Source organism: Panthera onca, chromosome B3, assembly GCF_046562875.1.
Source record: "Panthera onca isolate mPanOnc1 chromosome B3, mPanOnc1 haplotype 2, whole genome shotgun sequence".
In the NCBI taxonomy this organism is placed as follows: domain Eukaryota; kingdom Metazoa; phylum Chordata; class Mammalia; order Carnivora; family Felidae; genus Panthera; species Panthera onca.
In genome coordinates this window covers 83,749,213-83,775,410 of record NC_138344.1, presented here as the reverse complement: position 1 = coordinate 83,775,410, position 26,198 = coordinate 83,749,213, and the positions used below count along the sequence as shown (strand labels likewise).

The 26,198-nt window shown below is 35.9% G+C and overlaps 1 protein-coding gene across 2 annotated transcripts in view; it reads left to right on the top strand.

Annotated features, from left to right (window-relative positions):
• BAZ1A (bromodomain adjacent to zinc finger domain 1A) overlaps positions 1-26,198 on the top strand; it is a 134,407-nt gene that overhangs the window by 74,722 nt on the left and 33,487 nt on the right. For both annotated transcript variants that reach the window (XM_060619488.3, XM_060619487.3), the window contains 8 exons: positions 9,478-9,579; positions 11,348-11,435; positions 16,143-16,277; positions 17,290-17,389; positions 18,069-18,235; positions 21,719-21,814; positions 22,645-22,783; positions 24,105-24,251. In XM_060619488.3, coding sequence (XP_060475471.1) covers positions 9,478-9,579; positions 11,348-11,435; positions 16,143-16,277; positions 17,290-17,389; positions 18,069-18,235; positions 21,719-21,814; positions 22,645-22,783; positions 24,105-24,251 — 974 coding nt within the window. The remainder of the gene's footprint in view (positions 1-9,477; positions 9,580-11,347; positions 11,436-16,142; positions 16,278-17,289; positions 17,390-18,068; positions 18,236-21,718; positions 21,815-22,644; positions 22,784-24,104; positions 24,252-26,198) is intronic.

Sequence of the window (26,198 nt, the reverse complement as noted above, 5' to 3'; positions counted from 1 at the left end):
CCCCTGCTCATGCTCTCTCTCTCTAAAAAATAAATAAACATAAAAGAAAAAGATTGTCATTGTCTACAGGTAAATTTAAAAATCTCAGCTGTCTTCAACTGATTAAAAGTCTTCTTACATGTTTTCATTCCACTCCCTCCTATTCTAAATCTTTATTGCTCCATTCTGTTCCTTCTCTGCCTTATAGGCATCTCAAACTTAAAAAAATTCTTTTTCCAGTCTATCTTATGTTTTTTTCCTTCCCTGTTGTCAGTGAACAGTGCAATAATATTCCAATAAGAAACCTGAGGCCGCTTTTTTTCTTTTGAGTATAGTTGACACACAGTGTTACGTTAGTTTCAGATTTAAGACATAGTAATTTGGGGGTGCCAGCCTGGCTCAGTTGGTAGAGCAATGTGGCTCTTGATCTCTCAGGGTCATGAGTTCAAGCCCCACACTGGGTGTAAAGCTTATTTAGAAAAAAAAAAAAAAAGTAATTCAACATCTCTCTGTATATATGCTATATGACTTAGTGATTGAACGACTTTCTCTATACTTACATTATATGACATAGTGATTCAGTCACTCTCTCTATAGTCTCACCAAAGTATAGCTACTATCTATCACTATACAGTGCTATTACAATACCATTGACTATAATCCTACTGCTATACCTTTTTATTCCTGTTACTTATTCATTCCATAATTGGAAGGCTGTATCTTCCACTCCCCTCTACCCATTTTGCGCATCCCTTCATCCCTCTTCCCTCTGTCAACCATCAGTTTGTTCTCTGTACTTAGGTCTGATTCTGCTTTTTGTTTATTCATTTGATTTTAGATTCCACATATAAGTGAAATTATATGTTATTTGTCTGGCTTATTCCATTTAGCATAATACCCTCTAGTTCCATATATGCTGTTACAAATGGCAGGATCTCATCCTTTTTTATGACTGCCTAATATTCCCGTGTGTGTGTGTATGTGTGTGTGTGTGTGTGTGTGTGTGTGTGTGTGTGTGTGTGTCTTTACTCATTCATCTATGGATGGACACTTGGGTTGTTTCCATATCTTGGCTGTTGTAAATAATGAAATAAACATAGGGATGGGGTGAATATATCTTTTTGAATTTTCTTTTGTTTTCATTGGGTAGGTATCCAATACAAGGAATTATTGGATCATTTGGTATTTCTTTTTTTAAAAAATTTTTTTTAACGTTTATTTATTTTTGAGACAGAGAGAGACACAGCATGAACGGGGGAGGGGCAGAGAGAGAGGGAGACACAGAATCGGAAGCAGGCTCCAGGCTCTGAGCCATCAGCCCAGAGCCCGACGTGGGGCTCGAACCCACGGACAGCGAGATCGTGACCTGAGCCGAAGTCGGACGCTTAACCGACTGAGCCACCCAGGCGCCCCGTTATTTCTATTTTTAATTTTTTGAGGAACCTCCATACAGTTTTCCACAGTGGCTATACCAGTTAACATTCCTATCAAAGGGTTCCTTTTCCTCCACATTCTCACCAACACTTATTTCTTGTCTTTTTGATTTTTGCCATCCTGACAGGTGTAAGGTTTTGATTTGCATTTCCCTGATTATTAATGATGTTGAACATTTTTAAAATGTGTCAGTTTTCCATTAGTATGTGTTCTTTGGAAAAAATTCTATTCAAGTCCTCTTCCCATTTTTAATTAGATTATTTGGGGGGTTTTGGTGTTGAGTTGTATCAGTTCTTTATATATTTTGGATATTAACTCCCTGAGGCTACTCTTAACTACTTCCTTTATCGCCTTTGCTTCTGAAATATCAGTAACTGTCAAATTCCTTCAGAACCTTGTAATTCAACTTCTGACTTGAACTATTTTGTCTGATGTTTTTGAACTATTGTATCTATAACTGGCTTTTGAGCATTTGCTGTCTAGGCAGTGTGCTAAGTTCTTTACATGCATATTAGTCACTCCTAGAAGAATGTTGTAATCCTTATTTAACAAGAAGAACCTCTGCTTTAGAAATGTTAATTGGCATTGCACAAAGTCACCTAGCTAGTACATTGCCTGACAGAAAAAAAATGATTTTTAGATGAGTGAATGAAGCATGACATGGCCGTATATGTTAAGTCTTGATACATCGCATTTTTTGAGTTGCTACAATTAAGCAGAAAAAGAAATTAATAGGTCATTTGTGTCCCTCATTGAATATAGGGTTTATGATGCAAAACTATTGGGGATTATGTAGTTAATATATATCCTTTAGCAGCTCTGACAGTAGTTCATGTGTTTTGTTTGGAGCGTATCAAAGATTGTAACCCTTAAGTGGAGTTAATTGTATATTAGTTTATTTATTTATTTATTTATTTTTTTAACGTTTATTTATTTTTGAGACAGAGAGAGTCAGAGCATGAACGGGGGAGGGGCAGAGAGAGAGGGAGACACAGAATCAGAAGCAGGCTCCAGGCTCTGAGCCATCAGCCCAGAGCCTGACGCGGGGCTCGAACTCACAGACCGTGAGATCATGACCTGAGTTGAAGTCGGACGCCTAACCGACTGAGCCACCCAGGCGCCCCTATTAGTTTATTTATTTTGAGAGAGAGAAAGCGCATGCATGCATGCACGCACAAAGAAAGAGGGAGAGAGAGAGAGAATCCCAAGCAGGTGAAGCCTGACACGGGGCTCAGTCTCACAGATAATGAGATCATGACCTGAGCTGAAATCAAGAGTCTGGATGCTTAGCCAACTGAACTACCCAGGTGCCCCTGTAGTAACCCTTAACCTAATCTTCTAATTCTTGTAGGTGCTGTGAGGTGCTTAGGATGAGGAATGTCTAGACTCTTAGGTTCAGCACTCTATTATTCAGCTCATTAATGTCCTTTCTCTTCCTTATAGATTTGAATATGAACTACATGCATAGTTTGTGGCTAATTTGTTACTTTGAGTATAAAGCAAATTAATTCATAATTCCAGTTAGTAATAATAAATATTTTGCTTGTTATACAAAGCAAATTAATTCATAATCCCAGTTAGTAATAGTAAATATTTTGCTTGTTATATGTGCCATTTAGAGCACTTGTGCCACTTATAACAAGCTTATGACAGAATAGTACTGAATTTGACCATAATTTCCTATCTAAATATGTTGTGCCTTATCCCGTGAATATAGGTACTTGGGACAGACCCTTGCGGTAGGAAAAGTGAGTAAGCTGGTCAATTACTTTATTCACAGATATTTTAACTTGTTTGTGATTCTCAAAAAATCTGAGCCTTCGCTATACATCAGCATCATAAAATGCCTACTTGTTTGTAGATTTGCTACCACTGTATCCTAAGATACCAGGAAAGGTGAAAAATAGTCATCTTTGGACCTTTGTTCTTTTATTTCTATTAATTCAGTAAGTAAGAAATTTACCTTGTCTTGGTTGCTCCCTGACAATAAAACATAATATATAGAGTTTTTCATGTTTCAGTAGGGGACTTGAAGGGATGGGAATGGAACAGTTATTGGCATTTTCCATGAGTTGAGCTGTATAAAGGCACCCACATATACGTTTTCTTATTTTATTCCTCAGAACCATTCTAAAAGGGTAGATGATCATTTTCTTATATCATTGAGGAGAAATGGAAGTTCAGAGTTAGAAAAGTTTTCCAGCATCATAGTTCATAATATCTGCAAGACATACTAAGGTAGCATATTTAGATTTAAACATATTTAGAGGCGCCTGGGTGGCTTGGTCGGTTAAGCGTCCGACTTCGGCTCAGGTCATGATCTCACGGTCCGTGAGTTTGAGCCCTGTGTCGGGCTCTGTGCTGACAGCTCAGAGCCTGGAGCCTGTTTCAGATTCTGTGTCTCCCTCTCTCTCTGCCCCTCCCCCGTTCATGGTCTCTCTGTGTCTCAAAAATAAATAAACATTAAAAAAAAAATTTTTTTTAAAGAATTAAACATATTTAGAATTTACATAGATCATTAAGATGATCACCAGCGTTTTTTGAGGGAGTGAAGGGTTAAGATATATATATAACATAATATTTTCTGTTTTAACCATCTTAAGTGTATAATTCAATGGCATTAATTGCATTCACCGTGTCGTACCTCTATCACCACTATTCCCAAAACCTTTTCTTTACCCCAAACAGAAACTCTGTGCCCATTAGGTAGTAATTCTACATTCCCTTCTCTCCCTCCATCACCTAGTAACCTCTAATCTGCTTTCTGTCTCTATAAATTTACTCATTCTAGATATTTCATATAAGTGGAGTGATACTGTATTTGTTCTTTTGTGTCTGTCTTATTTCAGTTAGTACTATTTTTCAAATTACATCCATGTTGTAGCATGTTGAGATTTATGATAGAGCCTTTGGTATATCTGTCTAAATATACTTTAGAATGAGGTGAGGCTAATTTTTGTAATCATTCCTTTTTAGGGCTGAATATTCCCTTGTATGTATATACTACATTATATTTATCCATTCAAGTGATAGACATTTGAGTTTCCACTTTTTGGCTATTATGAATAATGCTGCAGTGATTATTGATGTACCAGCACATATTCAAGTCCCTATTTTAAATTCTTTTGGGTATATACTCAAAAGTGGAATTGCTGGGTCATATGACAATTGCTTAACTTATTGAGGAACTGCCAAACTGCTTTTCACAGCACCTCCACTATTTTACATACTTAACAGCAATATATAAGGATTCCAATTTGTCCACATCTTCACCAGCACTCACTATTTTTCGAGTGTTTTGATTATAGCCATCCTAGTGGGATTAAGTGGTATGTCATTGTCATTTTGACTTGAATTTCCTTAATGACTAATGATAATGAGCCTCTTTTCACGTGCTTATTGTCATTTGTGTATCTTCCTTGGAAGATATACAAGTCCTGTACCAATTTTTACATTGGCTTATTTGTCCTTTTGTTCAATTATGAGTTCTTTATATATTCTAGTCATCAGAATTTTTTAAATAGAATATTTTGATACATTTGGGGGAGCATATTCATTAATTTTTTCAAAGTTAGTTTTACATCAGTAAAAGTAAGAAATTAAAGGCTTGACTTTTTATAAAGTTGCTTTCTCTCAGAACAACATATTATTAGCTTACTCCTCAGTCTGGGCATGGACTGCAGAATCTGATTGAATTAAACAGTAAACTACATATTTACCTTTGTAGGTCAGCTTTTGTTGGCGGGCAGCAGTCAGGGTTTTAGGAAGGAGGTTACTTATTTATTTTGAGGATGGGTATTAACACCTTAAACATATGTTTCTTAAACTAAGTTTGTGAAAGAGACTGAGAAAATTGTTAACTCTTCTTATCACAAAGCCATGGACAAAGTCATGGACATCGCAGCCTTATACATTTTAGTGCTCTTTGACCCTCAGCTTAACATTCTTGCAGAACTCTCCAACATCTTTGCCAGAACTGGGTTCTAGAATAACAATATGAAGTAATTTTCTCCTTCAGCTATTTACCATGGGATTCATGACAGAGCCTTTGCTGTACGGATCTAAATATACTTAAGAATGAGATGAGGCTAATTTTATACAGTTAGGATACTTTGTGTAGATTATATAATATAAAGAATAGTTTAAATTTAAAATTATTTATTTTATGTATATATAAGCAAATTTTATTTTAAAAATTGACTTGCTACTCTCACAATTGTAGCAGTAAATAAAAGTTAAGGCTAGAGAAGATAATTTAATTTGCATCATATAGAACATAACAGATTTAGGGTTTTATCTGTTAGTCCTGCTCTTTGAAACATGCATATTGTGTATCTGCTCTTAGTGTTCCTTTACTCATCTCATGTTTGCCCATCAAGTGTGGATTGAGTAATGTTATACTTATGTCTACTATTGTTCCTCTCCCTTCAAAGTTACTAAAATATTTAAAGAAAATTTATATTTGAAAACCCTCACATCTTGTTGAGAACGGTCTCTGTAACTACATGATACAAATTTCCTTTCTTAATGAAAGAGCCAAGTACAATTTGCTCCTTTGCAATCACAAATTCTCTGAAAATTGAACTAAATTGATAGTACCAACTAAAACAGTCCTGAAAGTCCTGAAAATATTTACTAGCTTACCATCTGATTTTAGTAGGCAGGTATGCCAAGTATACGTCAGTGTGTTTAGTTGCTTTTAGGGTTTGTAGAAGAAACTAAGTACAGTATCTGTAGCAACTCAGATTGGTAGGTAAATAACACTTTGTAATAATATACTCTGTCTGCTATTGTGATTTAAGGCTTTACAAATTTAAGGCCCTTTACAATGGATCAGTGTTTTATGCAGTCCTATCTAGGCAGGTATTATTTAAAGTTTTAAAATATCATAAAAACATTATCCTAACTTGAAAATAGTACATGAACAAGATACATTTTTGGTAACATCTTATATCCTAGTGGTAATTTGCAAGAGCACAAGGAAACACTAGGAACCTTGAGGAATATATTGTATATCCTGTTTAAAATTCTTTATGTACTGACTTTCTTCATGCAGTGTAATCTGACTGTATTGTTAACCTACTTAATTGTTAGTAAGATTACAGAATCTGAGTGTTATTTTTAAAGAAGTGGACCTAATTGTTTTGCTAATTGTAATTCATATATGAAATTTTAATGTATGAGAAGGTTAGCATTTGAAATTAAAACAAAAAAACCCATAAGTAACCATTTGTGCTGAAAGCTTAATTATCTGGTCTTTTGTCATTTCTATTGTACTGTTATAGAAAAAATTTTAATTGCTTTTGTATTACCAATATTACCATGGAATAGCAACAAATGGAATTTCCATTTTGAGAAAATAAAAGTAGAACTGAAATTTAACATATATAATGGGCATATTGAAATATTATATATTTATAAAATAAATGATAAAATTTTATGAATAAATCATTGGAATAGCAATCTGATTTCTATAAATGTAACATTAGGTGTTAGTGTGCTATATAGAACTGGTAACAGATCTGCACTTGTTGGCAATAAAATCAGTCCATTAGTCACAGTCATGGTTAAGGTCACTACATTCCATTTAGTATTCCAGCTGTTTAGGCCTAGGCTTTAGGAAGCAAGGAAGAAAAATTATTAAAATGGGGTTTCTTTTTAATATTGTCTTTTATATTCCTGTCTTATAGGTGAATCCATATGATAAGCAGTTTCTGTTGGTCTCTAATAACTGTACTTCTTTGGAAAGAATCCAATTATGATTTTTATCCTGTATAGAGTTTTGTGTAAGAGTTACAACAAAACCCCCATAAGAATATTTGCACTGATTGGGAAAAAAGATTTTGATTCTATTATGCTTTATTTTCACAAATGAATTTCATGACATAGCAAGAAAAAACAAAAAAATAATTTTATACATGAAAAGTCACATTTTTATAGCCTTAAATCCATTAAGATAAAGTCCACAAACAAGTTTTCTATAAACAAATAATATATAAACAAATTTATAATTATGACTTAAAATTATGTACTGCCACTTTTAGTAATCTTTTAATTCTACTTGATCATCCCCTATATGTATACAATGGTAGTGATTAATTGCTAAGTTAACACCTCTTCAGAAAACTATATTAAGATTAAAAACTCAGTCAATCAAATCTGTTGTTCTTGAACACCTGCCACTGATTCATTAAAACTTGTTTTTCTTTTTTCCCCTCTTTTCATTTCAAGAAATTCCTTTATTGGAAACCCACATCAGTATTGTTCTCTGAACACTTAAAGTTCTCTCTCTTTGGCTCTTTTGGAACACTGCTTTTCAAACTGCAGATTATGGCCTCATGTATGTTGTGAAATTAATTTAATGAGGAACTTTAATAGAATAGAAAATATTAGATTGCATTTCATATAGTCAGGGTGAATGATTAAATATATCTTCTAGTTTCTGTGTATCCTGGGTCTCCATCTAAAGATCCTTGGTCTTCCAACTAGGAACTTAATGCTGTTAAAGGTGAACACTTCAGTTTTATTTGTGTGATTGTCTCCTGCATCCCTTTTGTGTGGAGTCTCTCCCCACCCCCCACTTTGTGTTTACTGTATTTATATCACTTTGACTGTATCTGACCCTCATTGCTGAATGCTTCCTTTGTCATCATTTCATATCATTTTCTTCTCAGTAACCCTTACTTACACCCCCGTTACATATGCACTTGCATGCACAGGGGCAGCTTTTTAAGAGTCCAACCATTTGTCTCCCTGCTGCACCACTACCACCTTAGTCTGTTGTGCCATCAGTTCTCACTTGGTTCATTGCATTAGCTTTCTAAAGAATATCTTTGTTTGCACTCTTGCCCCGTAGTCTGGCAGCCAGAGTGATCTTTCTGATCTGATAAGTTAAATCATTATCACCCCATTATTCAGTATCCTCTAGTGTCTTTTCTGAGTAAAATCTAAATGGTGGCCTATAATCTAGCCCTTCTATCTCCTCTCTGGCTGTATCTTCTTTTATTCTCCTTATTTATTCTGCTTCTTGTAGAAACCATGCCTACATCCACCCCAGGGCCTTTACACTCCTTTCTCTCTTCCTTTAAACTTATTTTCAAGATTTTCTCATGAGTTACTCCCTCTTTTCTTTCAGATCTCTGCTTAAACGTTAACTTCCTATAAGCCCTATCTGGTCAATTTATCAGGACTGTCACTATCTAAAATAGAGTACCTCTACCTGGCAGTGTATTCCCTTGATAGCACTTACCACCTACTCTGTTGTGTATTTTTGTTTCTTTGCCTGTATCTCCCCAATATAGTTCTATTTTGTTCACTACTTAATCCTTATTGTTTAGTATTTGGCACATTATAGGCTTTTAACTATTTATTGGATAGATGGATGAATGCATCCTCAAAGGGAAGAAAAGATGAGAAGTTGGTGGAGGCAAGGATTAAAGGTATAGCCTCTGCCAGGTCTTAAAACAGAGTAAACTACATTATCTCCACTTTTGCTCTTGGATTACATAGCTATGAAGAAGAAAGCTTAAAAGCAAATTCAAGAGCTATTTTGTTTACAAATTTATCTTATCTAAACTCGGTACTCAGTGCTTACTCATCTCTAGTTGATTTCTTCACACAGGAAAATTTATTGAATGAGTGAAATACCTACCTAAGATAAAATAGTGCTTTGTACTATTTTGGCTAATAAACTTGTGAGGGATGTCAGTAACATAAAATTCTAGTTAAACTGGGGTGCCTGGGTGGCTCAGTCGGTTAAATATCTGACGTCAGCTCAGGTCATGATCTCATGGCTCATGAGTTTGAGCCCTGCGTCGGGCTCTGTGCTGACAGCTCAGAGCCTGGAGCCTGCTTCGGATTCTATCTCCCTCTCTCTCTGCTCTTCCCCTGCTCACACTCTGTCTCTCTCTCAAAAATAATAAATATTTAAAAAAAAATTTTTTTAATCCTAAACTAAAAACTCCTTAGATTCTGTGACTGTATGTTCTGAGAAACTAGATTTCCATTTAAAAGCTCACATTTTCAGACGAATTATTAACTGATTTGTGTCTTTGCTCTTTTTAGGAAGAAAAAAGATGCAGTTGACCCCTTATTATTCAAGTACAAGGTGCAACCCACTAAAAAAGAATTGTATGAGTGTGCTATTGTTAAAGCAACACAGATCAGGTAAAACTTGGTTTCTATCTATGCTGGTTTAAAAGACAATAATTATGTTTGATTAAGAAGATTCACTATATGGGCGCCTGGGTGGCTGAGTTGGTTAAGCGTCTGACTGTTGATTTTGGCTCAGGTCATGAACTCATTGTTTGAGCCTTGCCTCAGGCTCCACGCTGGCAGTGTGGAGTCTGCTTGGGATTATCTCTCTCCCTCTCTCTCTGCCCCTACCCCACCCTAAATAAGTAAATAAATAAATAAGGGGTGCCTGGGTAGCTCACTCAGTTAAGCGTCTGACTTGGGCTCAGGTCATGATCTCTCGCGGTTGGTGAGTTCGAGCCCTGCGTGTGGCTCTGTGTTGACAGCTCAGAACCTGGAGCCTACTTCAGATTCTGTGTCTCCCTCTCTCTCTTCCCCTCCCCCGCTTGCACTCTGTCTCTCTGAAAAATAAATTAAAAAGGTTAAAAAAACAAAAACACCACATGTGGCTAGTGGGTGCCATGTAGGACAATATCATTCTTGAGGACTAGTATGTTTATTCAATAGTCAAAAGATAATTACCTTCTTATTGTCATGTACTGTATGTATGGTGCTGGGATAGCACAGTAAACCAATCCTTTCTTTCCTATAATCCTTTCTATATGAAAAGAATATACATTTTGAGGAGGCTACTACTTTAAAACTTCTGTCTTGTTCATTCACTCATAGAAGCTTTTAATTTGACTTTTTCTTGAAAGGAATACATTGAATTCAGTTAAAACATTTACTTTCTGAGGCACCTGGGTGGCTCAGTCAGTTAAGCGTCTGACTTTGGCTCAGGTCATGATCTCACTGTTCGTGGGTTTGAGCTCCTCATTGGGCTCTACGTGGAGCCTGTTTAGAATTCTCTCTCTCCTCTCTCTCTGTGCCCCTCCCTTGTGTGTGCTCTCTCTCTCTCAAAAATAAATAAATAAACATTAAAACAACAACAACGTTTACTTTCCTTCCAGAACTTTTCCAGAAATATTTGAATGTTTGGAGTTTGTTTTGTTTTGTTTTTGGTGGTGCTATGTTTGTGTTTTTCTCAATTTGGGGCCAAGGAGAATCAAAAATAGCAAATTTTTAGAATATTTTTTTGAGAGAGAGAGAGAGAGCTCAGACACATGTGTGAGCCAGGGAGGGGCAAAGGGAGAGGGAGAGAGAATCTCAAGCAGGCTCCATGACACGGGGCTCAATCCTCACAACTGTGAGATCATGACCTAAACCAAAAGTAAGAGTTGGTTGCTTAACCAACAGAGCCACCAGGTGCCTCTGTTTTTAGAATCTTAATCCTGTGAATTTATTTTAGAATTTGATAAAACCTGTGGTCAAGAATGTTCAAAATATCCATTTAAATGTTGACAGTATTATGTGACATCTGGTAATCTACTGACTTTAATTTTTTTAAAGAATTTTAATGGTGGTATTTGGAGGAATGATCATCTAATTTTAAAAAATTTGGTTTACTCTCTGTAGTATATTTTCCTTGAGGTTTATTTGATTTCTAAGTGGTTCTTAAGCACCAAATGCATATACTATTTTTGTAACAGACATTTATAATAGATCCACTTGAGTAGATATTATAACATTCTACATAAATATTTGTGAAGTTTCTCATAACTTCTACATAAATACCATTGGAAAATGAATTGTCCTTTTCCTAGGCTTGAAATGAAGGTTATGGGTTTACAGAGATTATAGAGTTCAAACTGAATTCTTTTATACTAACACTTTACTCTTTCTCCTCCTTTTTCCACTGTAGCCGGAGAAAACACCTATTTTCTCGTGATAAATTAAAGCTTTTTCTGAAGCAACACTGTGAACCACAAGATGGAGTCATTAAAATTAAGGTAATCAGAGCAGTGAAATTATTTGTTGGAAGGAAGAAGAGAGAGAAATGGGCTGTTACATAGTTAAAACATCGCAGAAATTTTTTTTTTTTAGAAAGAGAGAACATGGGCAAAGGCAGTGGGCAGAGGGAGAGAGAGAGAGAATCCCAAACAGGCTCCATGCCCAAAACGGAGCTCAATGCAGGGCTTGATTCCACAACCATGAGATCATGACATGAGCCAAAATCAAGAGTTGGATGCTTAACCAACTGAGCCACCCAGGCACCCCAGAAATGTTATTTCAAAGTTGATTGAAAATAGTTCTTTTTGGGGTGCCTGGGTGGCTCAGTCGGTTAAGCAGCCGACTTCGGCTCGGGTCATGATCTCACGGTCCGTGAGTTCCAGCCCCGCGTCGGGCTCTGTGCTGACAGCTCAGAGCCTGGAGCCTGTTTCAGATTCTGTGTCTCCCTCTCTCTGACCCTCCCCCGTTCATGCTTTGTCTCTCTCTGTCTCAAAAATAAATAAACATTAAAAAAAAAAATTAAAAAATAAAATAAAAAAAAAGAAAATAGTTCTTTTTATCTGTAGCCAATTGTTACTAATTTTCTCTCTGTTTAAGGATTAAATACTATTTTGCAATTGCTAGAATTACTAGGTGGCTCAGGTAGTGTACTTTTTTTCCCCTTGTAAAAAAAAAAAATCAACCAAGACAGGTGATAATAGATGGAAAACTTAGAAAAAGAAAATGTTATAGGGGAAGGAGGCAACTATATTTTTCTAAGTGTGGTTCTGGCTTACAAAAATAAGTTCAATACACAATGGAGTACTATGTGGCAATGAGAAATATGGCCCTTTGTAGCGACGTGGATGGAACTGGAGAGTGTTATGCTAAGTGAAATAAGCCATACAGAGAAAGACAGATACCATATGGTTTCACTCTTATGTGGATCCTGAGGAACTTAACAGGAACCCATGGGGGAGTGGAAGGAAAAAAAAAAAAGAGGTTAGAGTGGGAGAGAGCCAAAGCATAAGAGACTCTTAAAAAATGAGAACAAACTGAGGGCTGATGGGGGGTGGGAGGGAGAGGAGGGTGGGTGATGGGTACTGAAGAGGGCATCTTTTGGGATGAGCACTGGATGTTGTATGGAAACCAATTTGACAGTAAATTTCATATATTTAAAAAAAAAACAAAAATAAGTTCAAAGAACAGATCCTACTGGATAAGAAAACAATATATATAATAAAAAGAACATCAGAGACCAATACTAAGCAGATGGGTTATATTTTATTCAGAAACATTAAAAGGGAAAAATCAAGTTTAGAAATCTCACATGTGTAACGAAAGTTAAATGGTAAAACAAAAACTAATTTTTTTAATTGAGAAATACTTTACTTATATTGGGAGAAATACTACATAAAAAAGCAGTGGGATGGGTAGAGGGATGTATGCATGTGTCAAAAATCAGCTACCGTATGATTAAGATTTGTGTAACTCATAATATGTGTTATATCAAAAGGAAATAAATGTTTAAAAAAGAATATATGAATTTACTCTGTGAAAAATAGCATTTAAGATCTCTAGAGACCAACATAGATTATTTAACAAATAAAACTGGGACACTTGGTTAACTTTGGAAAAACAAAGTTAGATCTAACACAAAGGAGGGAAAAAAGGAAATGAAATGAAACAATTCTTAATGTTATGCATACTAAAGAGCAAGAGGAAAGAAATACCAAGGATAAGACTGATTTGAAATATAAACTTATTTAGGTTTAAAAACATCATGAGGGGCACCTGGGTGGTTTAGTCAGTTAAGCATCTGACTCTTGATTTTGGCTCAGGTCATGATCTCACCGTTCATAAGTTCGAGGCCAGCTTCAGGCTCTGTGTGAATGGTGTGGAGCCTGCTTGGGATGCTCTCTCTCCCTCTCTCTACCTCTCCCTCACTTGTGCACATGCTGTCTCTCTCTCAGAATAAATAAATAAACAAAAAAATAAGTAAATAAATAAAAATGTAATGAATGCATTTCAAGGGCAAAGTGCTAAAAGAAAACTACTTTCAGTTAATACAGTGAGGAACTCAAATCAATTAGAAAAACATAAGTACCCCAGTAGAAAAATAGACAAAATAGGCATGATCAACCTTCACAATGGATGAAATATAAAAACTTAAAAGCATAAGATAGAATCATCTGAAAAATAATTTTTTTAATGTAAGCATATTTATGTATTTGTCTTGATAATAAGAAAATGCTTAAATTGTGCTCAATCTGTGCATCATTTAAAACCACAGGTAGCCATGTTAAAAGGAAGCTTCCAAAAAGCTAATGAATCAAATACTTGTGAGAAGTGTCTAGAACAGTACCTAGCACAGGGAGGCAGTCAGCCAGTATGTGAATAGTTAGTTGTGGTATGTGTATCATAAATAGCAAGTTGACCAATTTCCCTAATTTACAAAAATCTCTTAGTATCAATTAACAAAAACAACCCAATTGGGAAAAAATGATAAAGAGCATCAGCGGTTTTTTACCAAGGAAAGTAGTCAATAAACATGAACAGAAGTTCAGCGTAATAAATACATGAAAATTAGGGGTGCCTGGGTGGCTCAATTGGTTAAGCGTCCAACTGTTGATGTCAGTGCAAGTCATGATCTGGCAGTTCATGAGTTCGAGCCCCACATCGGGCTCTGTGCTGATGGTGGAGAGCCTGCTTGGGATTCTGTCTCTGCCACTCCCCCGTTTGTGCTTTCTCTCTCTCTCAAAATAAATAAACATAAAAAAATTGTTTTAATAAGTAAATGAAAGTTAAAGTGACAGTAAACAATTTTCTCTTTGAGTAACAAAAGATTATTAGTGGGTTTTCTAGTGTACTTGCATACATGTTGCAAGCACATATGCATACACACACACACACCCAAAGACAATAAAGTTTGATCCTGATGTGGTAAGTGTAGGCTGCTGTTAGGAGTGCTAAAAGAACACAAAGATATATTAGTTTATTGTGTATTATGTATGTATAAATAAGGAACATTGGCAATTAATGTATTAAAGCCTTTTTTTTTTTTTTTAACGTTTTTATTTATTTTTTAGACAGAGAAAGACAGAGCATGAATGGGGGAGGGTCAGAGAGAGAGGGAGACACAGAATCCGAAACAGGCTCCGGGCTCTGAGCGGTCAGCACAGAGCCCGACGCGGGGCTCGAACTCACGGGCCGTGAGATCATGACCTGAGCCGAAGTCGGACGCTTAACCGACCAAGCCACCCAGGCGCCCCTTAAAGCCTATTTTGACCTTTTTTGAGCATATATATTTGAAAAGAAACCACTCATATCTTTATACGTATGGGCATTTGTATATTCAGGCGTTATATATATGGGATAGTCAACAACCATCTTAATAGACTTTAATGTAGAATCTTTAAATAGAGTCTTGATTTATTATGATGGCCAGAACTAATTGAATTTTAAATGTTAAAAGCTATGTTCTATCCACTAAGATTACAATTACTACATAGAAAATTTAATCCCCAGTTTAAGTGTTTCAGTTTTGTTAAAAATTTAAACTTTTGTATCATTTTCTTATACATTTTCTGAAAGATATTTCTATAAGTAGCATGTTTTCTTCTAGAGAAAGAAAGAATAATGATCTTGGCTGTTAGGCCAAAAGTAATCTTCAGAATTACTAATCAAAAATAAAAAGGTTAAAGTTGGACATGAATGAAAGGTGAACAGGTTCTGAAACTTTTTTGGATTTAACAGTTATCCTAGAACCACACCACTTCTGGTAGGAATGAGTTTGACTTCGGGATGCCTGGGGGGCTCAGTTGGTTAAGCATTCGACTTCGGCTCAGGTCATGATCTCACGGTTCGTGTGGGTTCGAGCCCCACATCCCGCCCTGTGCTGACAGCTCAGAGCCTGGAGCCTGCTTGGGATTCGGTGTCTCCCTCGTTGCTCCTCCCCCAGTCATGCTTTATCTCAAAAATGAATAAACATTAAAAAAAATTTTTTTTAATGTGTTTGACTTCTCTGAACTTAAACTCTGTATTGAAAGTTGATAATTTTTCAGCATTTCTGCTGTCTGCCACATCAACTTTAAAATTTGATAAAAGTCTTTAAATTAAAAAAAAAAGTCTTTAAGTTATAACCCTGAATGGGGGGGGGGGGCGGGGAATCTAAAATGTACAGCAGTTAAGAAATGGTTGAGAAAAAATTTATTGGGTTGATACAGTGGGTTTTTTTAAAGATTTTATTTTTACGTAATCTCTAACATCCAAAGTGGGGCTCAAACTTACAACTCTGAGATCAAGAGTCACCTGCTTCACTGACTGAGCCAGCCTAAGCACAGTGGACTTTAAATGTTAAGTCATTGGATTATTTATTTACATAGAAAATTCCATACAAAATTAGTCAAAACAAAGCAGACTGCAAAAGATTATTATTTAAATGTAATTTTGTAATGGTTTTAGAATTTAAGAAACTGTTGAAACATCCTTGTGTATTTTATGTGAAAAAGTTCTTTGCATTGTGGTTTTCCTTCTGGTAAAGCTAATTAATAATAGATCAAGTAAATCAGCTAAAATGTGTAATACTGTATATTAACACATGAAATTCTATGTCGAAATCTTTTCAACCTGGTCTTTAACAGCAGTCATACATGACATTTTAGAGTACATCTATAAATGGTGTCTTAATTGTGTTATTATTGTACCCTATATGTTTTTTTATGAAGGCGTCATCTCTTTCAACATATAAAATAGCAGAACAAGATTTTTCTTATTTCTTTCCTGATGATCCACCCACATTTATCTTCAGTCCTGCTAACAGAAGAAGAGGGAGACCTCCCAAACGAGTATCTATTAGCCAGGTAAGTAGAGAATGGATAAAAACTACATTGTAGCTCTTAATAAAACTATTCATAATCAAGAGCAGTGTTTGGCTCCCCTCACCCACATAGCTTTAGGAAGGAACACATTCCTTCACATACAGTGTATGTACTGTGCATTGAAAACTACTTAGCAGTGAGACCTGTAGAAGTCTCAAGTGTGAATTAGACATAGCTTTAATGCCACAGGGATTTTATACCAAAGTGGAAGCAAGCATATAAGCAGTTACTGAAATACAGGGAATAAATCATGGAATCAAAACATGAAGAACGTTTAAAAAATATGAAATAATAAAAATATCACACTAAACAGGTTACACACCATTATGCTCACGAGAAGTACCATAAAAATAAATCCTTTTGGGGCGCCTGGGTAGCTCAGTTGGTTGCATGACTGACTTTGGCGCAGGTCATGATCTTGCAGTTTGTGAGTTCGAGCTCCGCGTTGGCTCTGTGCTGACAGCTCAGAGCCTGAAGCCTACTTCAGATTCTGTGTCTCCCCCTTCTTCTACCCTTCCCCTGCTCATGCTCTATGTCTATCTCTCAATAGTAAATAAATGTTAAAAAAAATTTTTTTAATAAAAATAAAATAAAATAAAACCTTGTGACATTAACATTGACCACAAGAATATTTTTGACATGCATTTCTTTCATATTTGATGTCTACGCCATTTAGTTTATAAGGTACCTTAGAAAAATTTTTTGTTTTTTCTAATGCATATATTTAAGGCTGTCCTTGTAGATTACCAGTTGTTTTTCCTGGGAGGTTTTTGTACTAATTTTTAGAACTATAGAACTAACCTCATATTCTGTATGTTACTATGATTAAAGTTATTAAAGTTTTGTTAGGCTTAGAATAAAACCTCACTGTAGTATAAGGAAAGTATAATTGATGAGAGTTTTAAAAACTGTATTATTATTGTAAGAACAAGGCAGACCATCTGTCTGAAAAGTTGTGGTGTTCTATAACTAGTTTCTCTGTTTGTTTTTTTAGGAGGACAATGTTGTTAATAAACAAACAATTGCAGGTTATAAGAACAAAGCTACTAAAGAAAGAGACAAACTTTTGAAGCAAGAAGAAATGAAGTCACTGGGTGAGTTTTAACATTCTCTTCAAAAACTGTTTAGGTACAGGAAAGAATATTTCTCTTTCTTTCTGAAATGGCATATTTCTGTTATTTGGGTTTTTTTTTTTTTCCTTGTAAGCATAAATATTTCTTGCCCCTTAGGTATCTATAAATTTTTATGATGAATAAAACCTGTGTTCATCTCTTAAAACAATATTTCAAGGGAGAGCATATCCCCTGTTAAACCAAGCTAATGCTTAGATTAAGCACAAATTGGAGTTTCCATGGCTTACAGACTGTTTGGGGCCATTTTTTTGCTTTATAAAACAGTGCTTTCCAGACGTGACTGTACATATGAATCACTTGGGAATCTTATTAAAATGAAGATTCTGAATTAGTAGGTCTGGGTGGGAGAAGAGATTCTGCTTTTCTAAAAAGGTCATACTTTGCTCCTGGTCTTAGGACCAGGGCTTCAAAGCAGGGCTTTGAAATAGCAGGTATGTTTGTCCCTGGTCAGTAGTTTGTCTTAAATGCAGCCAACTTGCTTTCCCATTTGAATCACCTGCTGGCTCCCTCCAGCAGTTTACAACACTTCTGAGTCTACTGATCCCATTTAACCATAAATTATTTCAGGAATTCTTTTGTTACATTAAAAAATGTGTTGTTTTCTGTCTGTGAACAGTTCTAAGTTTGACCTTCTCTACAGCTTTTGAAAAGGCTAAATTAAAAAGAGAAAAAGCAGATGCCCTAGAAGCAAAGAAAAAAGAAAAGGAAGATAAAGAGAAAAAGAAGGAAGAATTGAAGAAAATTGTTGAAGAAGAGAGACTGAAGAAGAAAGAAGAAAAAGAGAGACTTAAAATTGAAAGAGAAAAGGTATTCATTCAAGTATTTTAGCTATGCTGTCTATATAACAGTATTTTACATATTTAAATTCATAGTTAATTTATAAATGCTTTTACCACTTTGATTCACATTTCTAGTTGTTCATAGAGTGCTGGATAAACACTTGTTGATTTGTCTCTCTTTTGCTTTGGAAAATTTAGTAATTTAAGGTTCAACATGTAAATACATGGCCTTTACACCCTAAAGCCCCTTAAGTACAATTTTAAAGTTGATTTTCTTCATTATTTAGACTTTCTAATTTAGGGAAAATGATATGCATAAAACTTGCAAAAGTAAAATATGTGATTAGAAAAAACGCAATAAGATCAAGACCCCTGGTTGGTTCAGTCAGTTAAGTGTCCAACTCTTGATTTCAGTTCAGGTCATGATCCCAGGGTTGTGGGATTGAGCCCCGTGTCAGGCTCCATACTGAGCCTGGAGCCTGCTTAAGATTCTCATTCTCTCTCTCCCTCTCCCTCTCTCTCCCTCCCTCCCCCCTTTGCTCTCTCCCCGCTCTTGCTGTTTCCAAACAAAAAAACAAAATCTGCAAATAACCAGAAAGAGTGTTCTTATTCTCCTTGAAGAATAAAGTATCTGTAAAAATAGATTGCTCAGCAAATCTCTTATAATCTTTAGTAGTAGATATTCCCTAGAGAATTCTGTAGCTGGTTTCTTCCAGAGTCAGTCAGTGTCCTTGGTTTTCTGGGATTTTTACAAGTGGCCCTAGATGATCCTGTTACACACTGTGCTCATTTAAATTGCCTGTAGTTTCTTGAACTGTTTCAAATAGGCCATTCTCTGTGCTGACAGCTCAGAGCCTGGAGCCTGTTTCCGATTCTGTGTCTCCCTCTCTCTCTGCCCCTCCCCCGTTCATGCTCTGTCTCTCTCTGTCCCAAAAATAAATAAAAAACGTTGAAAAAAAATCAAATAGGCCATTGGTTAGGATGGGGATGGAAGTATCTAATACATGTACACTACAGAAAATTTAGAAGAGGGCACCTGGGTGGCTCAGTTGGTTAAGCATCACACTTCAGCTCAGGTCATGATCTTGAGGTTCATGAGTTCAAGCCCCATATTGGGCCATCAGGCTCTGTGATGACAGCTCGGAGCCTGGAGCCTGCTTCAGATTCTGTGTTTCCCTCTCTCTGTCCCTCCCCTGCTCGTGCACTATCTCAAAAATAGACATCAAAAACAATTTAAAAAGGAAAGAAAAGCAACTGCACTTAAAAAAAATATTAGAAGAAAACCACTTGTAATCTAAATGGTAATGTTTAGAGGTAGCATTTTTTTTTTTTTTTTGGAAAGAGAGAGAACACAAGTAGGGGAGGGGCAGAAACAGAGAGGGAGGCATAGAGTCCGAAACAGACTCCAGGCTCTGAGCTTTCTGCCCAGAGCCCAGTGCATAGCTGGAACGCACGAGTTGCAAGATGATGAACTAAGCCGAAGTCAGACACCTGACTGAGCCACCCAGGTGCCCTGAGATCGCATTTTCTCCTAACACTTTGATTAATTTATTTCTAATCTTTATTCTGGGCCCTAAAAAAGAGAGATACAGCATTTATAATTTTGTATTTTTGTTTATTTAACATTATTGTAGGGCTGCTGGGTAGCTCAGTCTTAAGTGTCCAACTCTTGATTTTGGCTCCGGTCACTATCTCTCGTTTCATGAGATCAAATCCTACATTGGGCTCTGCGCTGACAGTCTGGAGCCTACTTGGGATTCTTTCTTTCTCCCCTTCTACCCCTTTCCTGCTTGCATGTGCACACATGCATATGCTCTCTCTCCCCCTTAAAATAAGTAAAAGTTTTAAAAACACGTTTTTAAAAATGTTGTAAGCCTACTTTCATGCTTAAATAAATAAACTAAGGTGGAATTTTTAGTGACTGTGTAACAGTTAATCAAAGAGATACAGATGAGTGCTTTATAATTTTTGCTCATAAATGATGATACCCTGTTCAAATTTATGAATAAGAGTCTTTCCTATTTTTGGATTATGTCCCTGGATAAATTTGTAGAAGTAGAATCTTATGTCAAAGGGTAAGAACATTTTAAAAATTTTCTATACAAACATATGTGGGTATTTGTTTGCTAAACATGTGCTTATTTACATTCTTAGCAACAGTGATTGAGAACACCCATCTTATTACATCCTACAAGAATTATCTGGGGTGGGGAGTGGAAGACTTAGTACAGCAGACTATTTAAAGCACAATGAATAAGTTCTGTAACTGTCTCTAGTCACTTTATGTTAAAAATTTGGTAAGTGCACATCTATTACCTTCAGTGGTCCTAAATTTCAAAGGAAGAGAATAATATTAACATACGTTAAACATTTGTTGGAAAATAAGTATATAATGTAATAAATAAAAATTATTTATACTCTGCTTCACTGGAGACTTTTTAGGGTCATTATTTACCTTGCAGTTTCAAATACCAGAACCAAGAAGTATCAAAAGACCAAGTGAGCAAGAGAAATGGTCGGGAATAAAAGAAAAAGAAGTCCACCAACTGTGTTCTGATAATTGCTTTTACTTACTGGTCCCTCTGTGTATCCCTAAGCTGTTAGGGTTAAATGAATCTTGACAATAACAACTATATTTCAAATATAGGAGGAGGTTTTATTTTAGGTACTCTAATAATTTGTTACTTTACTTTGTCAGGATTTAATTGATTTGAAATAGGAGAGCTGCTGTAGGCAGAGTCAGATTGAATTAATATTTATCCAGGAGCTACTATGTGTGAGACATTTTCCATCTTTATAGCAGTTGTTTTGGCAGGTGTTGTTTTGATCAGTGGTTCTAACACTTTAGCATGCATCAGAATCACCAGAAAGATTTAATGAAAACATCAACTGTTGGGGCACCTGAGTGGCTCAGTCTGTTGAGTGTCCAACTTTGGCTCAGGTCATGATCCCACTGTTCATGGGTTCAGGCCCCATGTCGGGCTCTGTGTTAATGGCTTGGAGCCTGGAGCCTGCTTTGGATTCTGTGTCTACCTCTAGCTCTGCCCCTCCCCGACGTGCGTGCGTGCATGCTCTCTCTCTCAAAAATGAATAAACATTTAAAAAGTGAAAAACACACAAACAAACAAAATCAACTCTTGGTCCCAACCCCAGAATTCCTTGTTCAGTAGGTATGGGATGGGGCCCAGCTATTTGTAATTCTTACAAGTTCTCAGGTGATAATGATGCTGCTTTACAAGGTTCTTAGAAGCGGGGTGCCTGGGTGGCTCAGTTGGTTGAATGTCCGACTTCGGCTCAGGTCATGATCTTGGGGTTTGTGAGCTCGAGCCCCGCATCAGGCTGTGTGCTAACAGCTTGGAGCCTGGAGCTGCTTTGGATTCTGTGTCTTCCTCTCTCTTTGCCCCTCACCTGCTTGCAGTCGCTCTCTCTCTCTTAAAAATAAATAAACATTAAAAAAAGTTTTTTAAAAAGCCAAAGTTCTTATAAGAAACTTATGAACCTTTTGTTTTAGGAAAGAGAAAAATTACGTGAAGAAAAACGAAAATATATGGAATACTTAAAACAGTGGAGTAAACCTAGAGAAGATATGGAATGTGACGATCTTAAGGTATAAGTATGTTATGTGATGTTTCACACCCATGCTCTGTGTGCCCTATGTGGCTTTGCTGATGAAATTTTTCTTTCATAGTGGCTTCTTCATATTTAAGAGGAATAGCCAATTAAACAAATGCTATATTTAGAGTTCCAAAACAGCATTATTAGTATTTTGTAACAAACTTTGATAATGCTTCTTATTCCGCAGACTTAATGGGTCATTTGTGTGATCGTTGATAATCCAGTATTATCATTCATCTCAGTTTATAAAGAACCATTTCTAAGTTCAGTAGACAGTGGATTAATTCTATTCTATATCCTAAGGAAATCCTGCATTGAAGATAATATTGGCACAGCTAATGCCTTGATCTCAGAATCTTAGGTTAAAAGTCCCTCTTAACTAGAAAATGTAGTGAGAAATATACTTTAGCCCAAAGTTGTTCTTAGTTCAATAAAGAAAAAAGTCCCTAGTGACTGTGATTTAATAAAGCTGGAATAAGGCCAAGACGCACATTTAAAAAGTTCCAGGGCGCCTGGGTGTCTCAGTCATGATCTCACAGTTTCGTGGGTTTGAGCCCCACATCAGGCTCTGTGCTGACAACGTGAAGCCTACTTGGGATTCTCTCTCTCTGCCCCTTCCCCACTGACACTGTCTGTGTCTCTCTCAAAAATAAACTTGTAAAACAATTTTTAAGAAGTTCCAAAGGTGATTGTAATAAACATCTAGGGTTGAGAACCACTAGTCTACATGAAATAAATCTTACTAGGTAAAGAGTATGTATCTATCTATTATAATTTTCTGTAATTGGCTCAAATAGTTATATAAATTATTTGATCTTTCAGGAACTTCCAGAACCAACTCCAGTGAAGACTAGACTACCTCCTGAAATCTTTGGTGATGCTCTGATGGTTCTGGAGTTTCTTAATGCTTTTGGGGAACTTTTTGATCTTCAAGATGAGTTTCCTGAGGGAGTTACCCTAGGCAAGTGCAATTGCTGTGTTACAGTTCACCCTAAAATTAGTGGCTTAAAGTAATAAATTATTATCTCTCAAAATTCTGTGGTCACTGGACTTAGCTGTCCAACCCTTTCTTGGAGTCTCTCATGTGGTTACAGAGAGTGACTGGGACTGGAGTCCTCTGAAGGCTTACCTGGCTGGATGGTCAAGATAGCTTCCTCACACACATGCCTGGTACTCAGTGCTCCTCCACGTGGCATCCCACTCCCGTCAGAGTAGCCTACACTTGTTATGTGGCAGCTAAGGACTCCAAGAAGAAGAGAACAGAAACTTCCAGCCTTCTTAAAGGCTAGGCCTGGAACTGGCAAGCCTTGTTTCTGTCATAGTCCATTGGTCAGGCCTGCTGGGATTCAAGGGAGTGGAGGAATAGACTCCTTGAGGGTATCATGGTTTATGTTAAGTGTAGGGAAGGATGTTAAGTGTAGGGAAGGAAGGAATTGACATCAGCCATATTTTAAGATAAGTTATGCCTGCCTTTGATTTGTGATTCTGTATTGACTCTGTACTTTTACTTTGTGTAAACATTATAAGAACTGCATTGATTGAGGAGGGCTTTGGATCCCATTTTGGCCTTTGAATTGTCAAATACCAAAATAGTTTTCTTAAAATAGAGACCCTCAAAGACAGAATTATAATGCCACTCTTATTTTAAGAAGAGTATATTTTTCAGGAGGGCTTTTACATTCCCTCAATTTCTCTTTATGAGCTGGGTGAGGCATGCATCATGTGCCTCAGAGATCAAGGTCTAAACAATACTGGTTTAGGTAAGATAAATTAGATAAACAGTTGTGACTTGGATACAACATTAGGATCATAAAAAAATTTAGATTTTAAAATTTTAAATAAATGATTACATCTAATACTAATGATTACCTCTCCTATGCACTGTTTGGTAAACGGTAATGTCCCACATAGCTCCTGAGAGCAGCGGGGCAACAGTAACAAATCTTTGCGTTGTTACTCAAATTAGAATAAAATTATAATTTTTAATCTGTGCCTTAATTTGCACCTGAAGTTTAAACTTAAGGTGAGATATTGTATTGATTTGCTGAGGCTGACTTGACTTTCTTGAATATACTGATTTTTGGCTTAATGGTTTTATTTTATTGTAATCATTATAAATTGTTTTTAGACTTTGCCTTGGATAATACTCTACTTTGATAAATGGACACTTAAAAAAATAATTGCACAGGCTGTTGTCGATTAAAATGTTTATTGTTCCAATGGAGTTGTTTTTTCAGTGCATGAACAGAACTTTAAATTCATTTTAAACATTTTATTCACAGAAGTATTAGAGGAAGCTCTTGTAGGAAATGACAGTGAAGGCCCACTATGTGAATTGCTTTTTTTCTTCCTGACTGCCATCTTCCAGGCGATAGCTGAAGAAGAAGAGGAAGTAGCCAAAGAGCAAATAACAGATGCAGACACCAAAGGTCAGAATTCAGTATTCTTGTTGATTGATAGTAGCTCTGTAGCTTTGAAACTGATTTTTAAAGGTTATTTTAAGATTAACCTCGCTTTTACAGTTCTAAAATATAGCTGTCCAAGTTACCCAATTCCTGAGTCATATACTAACAATACATTATCAGTTGTTTTATAAAAACTTTGTTTTAATGTATCCTGTTTCTGGGGCGCCTGGGTGGCTCAGTCAGCTAATGTATCCTGTTTCTGATGACCTTAAAATATCTACCTCTGCCCCTAATCGGTCTTGCTTTTTATTCTTTTAGATTTCTCCTATGATTTAGGAACATTACGGATTTCATTGACCAGTATCTGTAATTGCAAGAGATTCTGCTAAATGGCACTGATTTCTTTGCCTCCACCTAAGGAAATACTTTAATTATTGTTATCAGTACTTTAAGTTGAAAATACTGTTGCTGATTTCATTTGAGACGTGAAAGTTTTTAGATGAGAATTAAGTAAAATTTAGTTTTTATTTCACCAACAGTTTGAACTAGAAATTTTGCTGTTTAAATGCTATGCACTTAAATATCTAGGGTCAGCATGTGGTACATATTAACGTAGGAATAATTCTTAGAGAAACCCTTTTTTATTTTTAAAATGGAGTATGTTCACTATTTTGTTTAGGACTTCATCAGAGGAATTGTTAAGCATTTGTATGATTTGGCTTCCTGAATTACACTCTTCATGAACTTTGCCATATCACATAAGACATTGTTTAAAATATCTATAAACTATTTTAGGGTATTGCATAAAAATTCACAATAAGATAATTTTGGGGAGACATTTTGATAGCAGTCTTGATACAAAAAGATGGGACATTCTTCCATTCAGATAGTATTGTTGACCTTAGATAATTTGAGCTCATTTTTTAATGCCTGATTCATGAAGCAACAGGATCATCAATATGCATCCAGTGTTAGTTTTGTTTTTCTTTTACAGCCTAAGTTCAAGCAAAATATTTTCTCTAACTTGAGTGCTAATCACCATGTGTCCCTTATCAAGGTCATTTTAACAATGCTGTCCCCTTTATCATCTCAGATGACTTAGTCAATAAAATGAGACTCTACTAAGGGGAAGATAGAAGGGCAAACAATTCATAAAAATCTAAAGATTTTTCTAACATAACCAGTACCAGCACTAAAGATGGATTATCTAAGACAAAAAATGTAGCAAATACTCATTCTTTTAGCCACTAGATTGTCTTAAGGACCAATAATATCACAGGGCTATTGACCAAGTTCTGACCTTAATACAAGGTATAAGTCTGTATTTAACGCAGGATTTGAAGCAGGTGAATTTTGTAGTTTTGTACTGATGGGAAAAAGTGGGGTGACAAGGAAATTATGTTGGAAAATCAGCTAGTGTAAAGAAAAAAATGTATATAGATATTGGTGTTTGTATTGCCATTGTATTTTCTTTCCATGATTTGTTTGATCTGTAATTTTTATAACTCTAGTCCTGTACAGGATTGCAGATAAATACTAATACAAATTAATAATTTGTATTAAATAATACAAGAATAAGTATTAAAATAATACTTATTATACCCCAGAATAAGTATTGGCCATTAAATAAAGGTTTTAATGCACCTTTTGAAGATATTTATTTAAATGTTAGGGAGCGGAAAAAACATGCTTTGGAATTTTAACACCCTTGTCTACTTCCTGTTGTATTGGCTACATTTTATATAATTATTACAGTTTCAGTAAGTACCCTAGGCTGTTCTCCCAGGTATTTTCCACATGTCCTCCTATCTCTGTAACAAAAAAGCTTTTCCACAGTTCTCCTGAAAACAAGTGACATAAGATACTGTATATGCATTATTTCATTTAATTCTCATACCCCCTTGTGGTATAGATAGGTAGGTATAATAGGCAGATCATTATTAATTATTTTCTGCCTTTACTTATAAAGAA